At 44.7% G+C, this 9,636-nt stretch overlaps 1 protein-coding gene across 1 annotated transcript; it reads right to left on the bottom strand.

Annotated features, from left to right (window-relative positions):
• Positions 1 to 167: 167 nt before the first annotated feature.
• On the bottom strand, positions 168 to 5,499 carry LOC104967313 (amine sulfotransferase-like). The gene is made up of 4 exons (XM_010796724.1): positions 5,412 to 5,499; positions 2,545 to 2,753; positions 1,295 to 1,469; positions 168 to 906 (listed from the first exon to the last, which is right to left on the bottom strand). The coding sequence occupies exons 1-4, from the start codon at positions 5,497 to 5,499 to the stop codon at positions 788 to 790; spliced, it is 591 nt and encodes a 196-aa protein (XP_010795026.1). The 3' UTR covers positions 168 to 787.
• Between the last annotated feature and the right edge of the window lie 4,137 nt (positions 5,500 to 9,636).

Genomic DNA, 9,636 nt, shown 5'->3' with positions numbered 1-9,636 from the left:
CCCCCCATTATCACCTGAATCTCCTCCTAGAGCACCATTGTGTTCTTTTTAACCAAATATCTCTCAGAGTGGCTTTTCATCTGAAGTAACAGACAGAGAATCAGCACTTTTGAAACAGGGCTGAAACAGAGGGGATTATGGGTAATGCTGCAATGATCTATTTGGCATTTGGAGCCAAACACTTCAGAGACATGTTTTGTACCTGAGACCTATAATATATTGATGAAGAACAGTATCATAGGGGATCTTTAATGCCAACAGTTTATGTAAATTAGTCTTTCTATTACTAACAACTAACACAAATATTACTCAATGGTGCTACAAGTATGTCATATTTGTAATTATGTTTTGATTGCCAACTAAATGTAAAATATCCCTGTATAATTGATCTAGCTGAATCCTGACGTTTTGTACATTTATCTTCTCATTTTTATTTATTGATAGAATAAAATTGCTCCAACATACGATCCATGGTTGATTGACTTTGTAAACAATATTATTGTACCCTAAAATGTTTCCTCATCTCTGTATAATAATAATAATCTCTTCGTAATCTAGGAAATGTTTTTACCCATGTGTCAATCCAGGGATGTAGAATCAAATATGTAAATATATAATCCAAATGTATTTTATATTTGTTGTTTAGGGTGAAATGTTTCACAACTATTTGATGATTACGTAACTGCGAAAAGATAAACATATTGTTGGCAACAGAATATAGAATAACACTGGACTTTTTTTCTTTTAAACCCCCCCATGTAAGAGCCATTTTTGAATGATAATGGAGCTACTGTTTGATCTCCCAGGTGAAGCTCAGAGGAAGGTCGCTCATCTTCTCTTCGAACACTATGTCAAAATACTCATTCTGAGCCACTGTGAAGAAGTTCTTCCAGTCGCCTGCCACACCTGTCACAAACAAACACACAAAGACTTTAACCCTCCTGTTGTCTTCGGGTCAAATCTGACCGATTTACTACTTACATGGATCACACCTGGCACACGCAATACGTGTTCAGTGTCTATTCTTTGTATATTTACTGCAGTTGTTCATATACCAGTAGTCTGATACAATATGTACAGTTTGAAAGGGTGGTAAATGAAATTTGGTGATGATGAATGGTTTTTGTGTTAATGTAATAGCAGTTAAAACAGGACCGGTCAAATTTGACCGCGAACACCAAAGTAAGGGGGGAAACGAAGACAATAGGAGGGTTAATAAAACATCAAGCATAAAGCGATATGTAATTTAAAATAATAATAATCTACCAGTCTACCAAACAAGCTGGAAACAAACCTTTGCGCATGGTTGGGCTGCTGTAGCGTTGTTTTTCAACCAAGTCCTTGTAGTTAGCTTTGGGGTTTGTCTTCATGTTTTTGAACGTGGACATCTCCACAACATGATCGATGGCTTCATCAGTCAAATCTTTTCCCAGAAAATCACAAACCTTCACAACTTCCCCTCTGAGGTCCTGTCAATTCCACATGTAAAGGAAAGCATGTTATTTATTTTTACTACTACATTCATGAGAATTATAGTTAACATCATATACAGTATATATATATATATATGCTTGTATACTGGTAGGGAAGTAGAATGAGAGGACGCTACACGTTTGTTGCTAGTTAAACATTGAAAATAAACTTTTTTCTATAATCAACAACCCTGTCATCGTGGAAGAACTAAAAACCAAAAATATATATATAAAAACATGATTTCCAACCTTCAACATGTCTTCATACTTGACATAATGTACGTCCATCTCGTCTTTTTCCTTCTGATATTCCCTCACATGATCAAACCACAGTCCCATATAGACTGTTATACAATGAAAAACAGGAGATATTTAGACTGACATTGGTTTTTTCTCAAATGTTATATTCAAACAATATTAAATATACTATACAAATAACACCTTAACCTACCTTTGCCATCCATGAAGTCCTGAAAGAAAGCCTCAAAGCTCTTTGGTGTTTCCAACATCTTCCAACTGTGAGAAAAGTGATAGAGGGACACCAGGACATCTTTGGGGTTCCTCATCACATACACAACCTAAAAAACAGCATGTGAAGTTAATAAAAACGTAGTATCTGTAATTCCGCACCATAGGCCTGTTGAGGTTCGGATCTCAGTTTTTAGTTTAGTTTCTTCTCATGACTATACAACAGCCGCTTTACTATTATGCTAAGAATATATTGAGACACGACAGGTGAAAACGGTTAATATTTTAACAAGATATCACCATAACACTTCCCTGGTTGATTACGTTAAGACAATTACTTTGAATGTTCTAACACTGAATGTTTAAAGATGCAAATGAGGCAGTGTCAAACAATATCTTCTAATTTGGATACATTTCTGGAACCGAAATTTGAAGATCGACTGAAATAGATGCATTTTTGCGAGACTGTTTGCTTGGTTGACAGATGCCTTGTGTTGCAACAATATCTATTATAACATGTGTTTTATATAATGCAAGTTTAAGTTCATTTCCAGGCTGGACTGACAGCAGCAGAGACAGTATTGTAAGTCCATCCCTTCATTACCTTGACTCTTTTGGCCTTCAATCCAGTAGGCAACATGTCAGGGGGAAGGTGTGTGGCATAAAGACGGGGATCTGGCCTCTCTCGACGAAAGTCATCTAACGTGTTGGCCTCCAGAAAGGGAACTCGCGCCCTGTTGTCTGCCTCTTCCTCCATGTCGGGATGTGCAGCATCCATGATCTTGACAAGTATCTGCTGCATCCACGCTGAGCCTTAGCACAGAAAAAAGTGAATGCATCCATATGTTAAAATATAGATTTTAAAGCGGGCGGGGGCAAAACGCAAGATCTTGCAAGAAACAGCGTCTGAGGGCTTCTTAACATCTAACAAACTATGAATGTGTCATACCCACTTAACGGGAAGAAACTCAGCTTTCAGACAATATTAACAATTTTTAGCTAAACGAAAAAAGGGTAATAAGAAAGCCTCTGAATTAGCCCTGAGCGAAAGAATGCTAACGCACTTTGCACAGAACTCACGGTAGAAATACCCTTATTCCTTATCGGATCTGCACAAACAAGATATCGATTAGCAAGCTGAGATTCCACAGATTCCAGAGGTACAAGTAACATCACTGAGAGATCAAAACCTCTCTAAAAAGGTAAAATGTCACTTGTTTTGCATTAATCTTGATACAGGCAGGGTACTTATTATATGTTTGGATTCCTAAAGCTTTTTGTCTACTATCCCATCATTCAAGGGTGGTTTTCACAATAAGTAATGTTGTTTTTTTGGACGGACACTATAATTTACATTTTTTTACTATGTTCAATCTGAATTTACTTTAAAATAAAAAAATTCTATATTGACTCTGACTTTTCTACATCCAACCCACAGGTTTATCATTGCTTTGAGAAAAAAGATGATTAATTTACCCCTTTTAGAAGTGAAGAATATCATTTGTTCTGGGAAGGTCATTTTCGAGCCTGAGGCCTTAAAAACAGGCTTGGGGCTTAACTAGTTAAACAAGTTTCACATGTTCAGCTCGCCTGCTGTGCAATAATGCAAAAACTCTCCAGGTAATTAAATACAATTAATTAACGGGAAGTATAATGAACACTGTATCCATTTTCCTGTAATTAATAGCAAATTACAAAGTTCTGCCAAAGAAATGTCCTGGAAAATAAAATATATATTGTATTAGACAGAGTAATGTTTATTTAGTAAGAAAATACATAATTGTCATAAAATGACAAAGTTCTGCCATTGAAAACTATATGAAAAAAAGAAAGGAGCGCTAGACACTTCATTCCAACATGGCTTCTTCCTTATGTTTCACCCTTCCCTGTGTTTATTGGTTTATCGCACCTGGTAAAGGTACAGTACAGCTAATTGAATTACTTTGCATTCTACAGGGTCGTTTGGGGATTTACTTAAAGCTCCCATGTCATGGCCATTTCTACTGATCATATTTCCATTGTTGAGGTCTACTAGAATAGATTTAAATTGTGCAATTTTCCCAAATCACATTGGTTTCTCATACAGCATCTCTGTATAGTATGTGTATTCATTCTCTGTCCTAAACGGCTTGTTGGAGCTCCTGCCCCCCCCCCTCCCTGTGAGCCCAGATTGCTCTGATTGGTCGGGACGTTGCTCGTTGCGAGGCTCGTTGCGAGGCTCGTTGCTGCNGTAGGACAAAACACCATCTGAGACCAGAGGTCGTACGGTCAAATAAATATCTGAAACTCACACGATTCTTCGAGCTGGAAACTCTGGAAGGCGAGAGGTTCTGGTTACCTTCGTCCACGGAACCTACCAGCAGAAGACACACCCATTGAGTGGTGGTGTGGTTGGAGAAGTCATTCAAAGCCTGCAGTTGTGACTCGAAGGAGCAGAAAGTAACAAAAAGCGCAGGGGGCCTTGTGGTTAGTAAAACCAGGGTGACCGATGGGATGTATTGGGTGTATCCTGACCGAGTGACTAATAACGTACCACATTCCACTACAACATTTCATGGACAAAAGGTAGGTTTACAAGCACTGACGAGGAGGTCGACAGGGACTTTAAGTTCTATACAGTCTAGAACATAAATGGGGACTGTAAGGTCCCAGGGGAGTAACAATGGTACTGGAATTTCCTCCAAAGAATTGTTCCGGTCTCGGGTGTCTAGGAGCTGAAGGGGAAGTAGCACCCATGCTAACGAACGATGGATCTGAACAATGGACCGGAGAAGGGTGGGTTCCCCAGCCAGAAATAAGGGATAGACGAGGTCTTTCTGTGCCGGGCTACTTCCTTATACCAGCCTCAGATATGGAACGTGACCTTATATTAATATCTGGGAAAGAAGAGAGTGCGATCAGCGCACTACGACCCACGGTATTCTTTCGGAGGCCTGTTCTGTGACCTTCTGACGTACACTGATAGGCTCAAACTGCTGTCGGAGCGCTCAGTCATAAGGGCGAAGAGTAAGACAGAACTTCTGAAAGCAGGGTGATCTTCTAGGCCACGATTCTAGGACTAAGGCTCAACGAGAGTACGCCAGGTATCTTCGGAGTAGACCACTCTTATTCCCTCCCTCGTGAGTTCAGACACTACGGCGCAGAAGACTTGCGGAGGCCTTCGAGTTCTGGCGACTATCAAAGTCTGAAAACTACGCGTTGAGCTTTTCTTCGATGAGAGCGCTCTGTACGATATGGTGGAGAGCTCAGACACTATGGGCCTACTGTGAGTCTTTCGGATGCGCCTTCGTTCTGGGCGACTTCTGAAACTACGCCCGCAGGGGTCTTCGGAGAAGCGCTCACTCGTCTGGGGAAGAGTTTCGAGACACTACGCCGGAGGGGTCTTCGGAGGCCTCGTTCCCTGGGGCCACTTCTGAAAACTACGCCAGGGCTTCGGAGACGGCTCACTCTGGGGAGAGTTTCGACACTTACGAGGGTCTTCGGAGCCTTCGTTCTGGGGCCCACTATCTGACAGTACGCCCAGGTCATCTTTCGGAGGGCCATCACCCCTGGCGGACATACGGGTCTTCTTGGGGCAGCGCAGACAAGAGGTTATTCCGACTTCTTTCGATTCGACCTATTCCTGACCCGGGAGAGGGTTTTTAGTGACAAGGTGACCCTTCCCTACCCCTTACGGCGGATCGCACCCTTAGGTGCAAAGGAGTTTGTACCTACTACTATGTAAGTCTGTATGTCTCAGTAACCAACCTCCACAGAGCGGTCGGCTGTAATTTTGCCCCTTTCTCCTTAACATGACAGGGTTACAACGGCCTATTTCCTGAAGATCATAAAGTACCGGGTACCACAACTGGCCGACAGTCTGACCGACAAAGATTTTCTGGGTCGTTTTCTCCCAAGGCACCGACCTCGTTCATATAAAGGCTCAGCCCGGCCGTAGTGTTGTAGCACAACAAAGGACTTCTGACCATTGGTAAAGGACTTCATCGAACAGACGGCCAGTTTTCGAGCGCCCCCCACGTCCGATGGGTCAGACTATAAACTGGGTTAGTAGTTCTCTCCACTCTCGGTTGTAAATTTGCTAAACTTTTCAGACAGTGACGAGGGTGGGTCAAATTCCACCTTCTCCTTTGTTCGGACCTACGCAGACGGCCTCGGTCCGCCTAGAAGACGGGCGGCTACCAGCGGCGACTCTTCGCGTAGGGAGACTAGAGGGAACTGGACTACCGATCGTTAGGCTGGGAGTTAGTGGGTTCATGGACCGATATACCGATAGATTGGGAGATAACCTCCGGAGGACAAACCGGCTCGGCAGGCACACACATACGTTGGTACTGGTTTGTGCCTCCCAGAAACTCCCGCCTGTTCTTCCCCGGTGACGAACTCCGATGTAAGTTAGGTGGCACGTCCTCTAGTGGCGTCTGACCCGGTTCTGTAAACCCGCTTCGTGTCACACGAATGGTTATTTCCTCAAATCCGACCAGGTACGCCACCTACCCCTATTTTTCCGTCCCCCCGACAGGCCCCAAGGAGTCTCTGCACTTAAGAAGGAAAGGTGTTGGCCCCTTCGTCGAAAAGGTTTCCTTGTGGTGAACTTGCCGAAGTGAAACTTCTCCCGCAACCCAGACTACCGACCCGATCGATCTTTGTCGGCAGTGGGAAGGTGGTAGGAACGCGTGACGGGATCCGACCTGTTCCACTCAGTTCGTAGCTGTTTCTAGGTGTTGTCGTCCAGCTAGAGCGAGTCCAAATACACAGTGCTGCATTTCGTGACGTCTGGCCATGCATGCCGGCTTATGCGGCACCTTATTCTCCCCTCGCCTAACTTCTAGGCGAGGTACAAGTCCGCCCCTGTCGTCGACGTCCGTCCGTAGGTAGTAGTCTTCCTCCAGAATGTGGGCAGTTCGATGGAGGGCTGCGAGCGCTGACGCGTCCCCCGCCTCTCGTCGCTACTGGAGAAGAAGTCCATGCGGGCTAACCTATGAGGACTACTCCCTTTCCCGGCACCTGAGTTTGGAAAAGGGGGCCGAAAAACGTGGCATGTTGAATCCTGCCATTATACCGGGTTTCGCTAGGGCCAATTAGTACAAAATTACAAACACATCTGAAACCAAAACATGTCTTAATGACACTAATCAACTATTTTATTTATTTAATTTTTTTTGTAATCATAATGGAACCCTCCCAAGGGTACCCAGTTTTTGCGTACGGTCACAGTCCCCTGATAAATTTGTTACACAATGGGTCCCCAAGTCAGTGGACAGGGACCGCAAGCATTTTCACGGCCACTACGTGACCTCCATGAGTCCTCATAGAATCTTCGTTGAAAAGGGGGCGGAAAAGTTGTTGTGCATACGGACCCCACGAAATCGGACAGGTAAAACGTCCTGTCAGTAAGATTGTACTGGGAGAGGACCTTTACCGTGTTTATACAGGTAAAGGTCCTCTCTCCAGTGTCTAGAATTTCCCGTATAGGGGACGTGTTTACTGGTCCCAGCGTTGAGAGAGGGTCTGCAAATTCTTTTGTGAACAGGCGCTGGTACAAATTGTCGTCTGACAAAGGGGGCGGGAAAGCTGTCTGTGTGCATTGAAGGACCCACACAAGACTCGGACAGTAAAAACGTTCCCCTGTCAGTAAATTCGTAACTGCGCAGAGGACCTTTCTACGTGTCTATACAGTAAGGTCCTCTCCCAGGTTACAATTTCCTATAGGACGTTTTTAACCTGGTCCGATGTTCGGAGAGAGGTTCTCGCAAATTGTTTGTGCAAGGCGGCTGGTAAAATTTGTTGAAAAGGGGCGCGAAAGTTGTGGCAGTAAAGGACGCCCACAAAACTCGGACAGTAAAACGTCTGGTGTAAATTGTACACCCTTGCAGAGACCTTTTACGGTGGTCCTATACAGGTAAAGGTCCTCTCCAGTTACAATTATCATAAGGACGGTTTACTGTCCGCCGATGTTCGAGAGAAGGGTCCTGCAATGTTTTGTGAGAAGGGCCTGGTGAAGATTTGTTGAAAACAGACCTGAACCATTTCACGGCCAACTCTCGGGACCCATCATAGTATGAATAAATATTCCCATTGGGGTCCTCGTACTCTATAGGAGGGTTTCTTCCACCACCACAGTACTTCCATTCGGCTTAATACCTACGGGCCTGACACGCCTGCCATTCCGTGGCGTTTTTAGGTGCGGGGAAACTCCAATGGTCCCCGGTAAACTCCAGAAAATCACACTAGTACGACCCAAATCACGGCACCCCCTTCACGAAATTCGCCCCCCGGGCCACTCGAAGTGCCACGTGCCTCCAATACCCTTCACGGGTGACAACCGGCCTCCAGGAGTCAGGCAGGAAACCCGAAGACCAGTCCGCAATCGTATCTCACCAAAAGGGGCCCAAGGGAGAGGAACCTCCATACTCTTTATTGGGACTCGAGGTACACTGCCCTCTGCTCCCGGACCTCAGTAGTCCCGGCGGAACCCCGAAGACAGTCGCCGTGTATCTTCCACCCAAAGGGCAGGAGAGGAGACCTTCCATTCACTTCTAAATTGGACTGAGGGGTAACACTCCCTCTCTCCGACCTCCAGTAGTCCGGCAGGAAACCCCGACGACACTCCCCGATTGCTCTCCAAAAAAAGAAGGGCGGCAGATAACAACTACCTTCCTGACTGTACTCGTCCTCACCCGTACGGAAATTTGAACTTTAGGTGGTGGACATCCGTACGCTAAAATCCCCATAATTTTAGCGATGGACAGTGGAACCTGGGCGGCCTGGGACGGTAAATGATTACCCAGGAGACCTTTGTTAGCACTGAACAATGTGGTGACTCCCCGTCCCAAATTGCGCTAAAACGTCGTGAGAAGGGGGCACCGTCCTGCCGTCCTTTGATCCAAAATTTTAGCGTTGGCCACCAGTGGTACCACCCCCTCAACATCCTTAGCATGGAACCACACCACGCCTCGAAGGGAACGTGAACAATTGTAGGTAGACTAAACGGGAAAAACAGACATAAAAAATGACTAATTACGTGACACGAGGGACCCCTACTACGCGGGAGGACACCCCCTGTGTACCTCCTTGACGTTGAAGTTTTGAAGTGAACACGAAAAATTGTCAAATTCTTTATAAAAAAATACAACTAGATAATATTTGGGACGCGCGCGGACCCTTTGTCAAAAGAATTAGTAATGTTTTTGGCAATACCTCGCCCCCCGACGTCCTTGGTGAAAGGGGCCGAACGTTGGTCCAAATAAGGACCCCCCACTTTATTACGTTTAAACATAGTCTTGTGATCGATAATGGTAAGTTCGCGCGCGCGCCGTCAACTGCGTTTTTCTTGTTTTTCGACAGGAGTCTCCTTTTATGTGGTGTTCGGTGTCTAGTTTTCCTCTAAAGGAGAAGGACCCATTTTCTTGTGGGCGGGGGCCTAGAGACGTACCACACACCGGGACCTCGCGACGACTGACGGTCGTACGCGGCGTAATATCCGTGTAAAAGCCCTATGTAAAGAGGGTGCAACAGCCGTGAAGTACACAATAATACATTAAACAATATAATAATATAATAAACACATAATATACTATGACACATAATACAAAAGACATTTTTTAGTACACTAATAATTTATTCTACTTATTTTGTACTTGATAGTGGACTTCCCAAGGGGTCCCCCGTCTTATGGTCAACGGTCCACAAGTCTGAT

This window comes from Notothenia coriiceps, unplaced genomic scaffold (genome assembly GCF_000735185.1).
Source record: "Notothenia coriiceps isolate Sejong01 unplaced genomic scaffold, NC01 NC01_scaffold00037250, whole genome shotgun sequence".
NCBI classification, from domain to species: domain Eukaryota; kingdom Metazoa; phylum Chordata; class Actinopteri; order Perciformes; family Nototheniidae; genus Notothenia; species Notothenia coriiceps.
The sequence above is the reverse complement of the archived record's forward strand: the minus strand, read 5'-3'. Positions and strand labels throughout refer to the sequence as shown.

Excerpts from the sequence above, each read along its gene's own strand:
- LOC104967313 (XM_010796724.1), bottom strand. The coding sequence starts at position 5,499 with ATGTCCGCCAGGGGTGATGGCCCTCCGAAAGATGACCTGGGCGTACTG. Across the intron at positions 2,754-5,411 it reads CGAAGGCTCCGAAGACCCTC|GCTCAGCGTGGATGCAGCAG; the intron begins GTAAGTGTCGAA and ends TTCTGTGCTAAG. Across the intron at positions 907-1,294 it reads CAGCCCAACCATGCGCAAAG|GTGTGGCAGGCGACTGGAAG; the intron begins GTTTGTTTCCAG and ends TGTTTGTGACAG.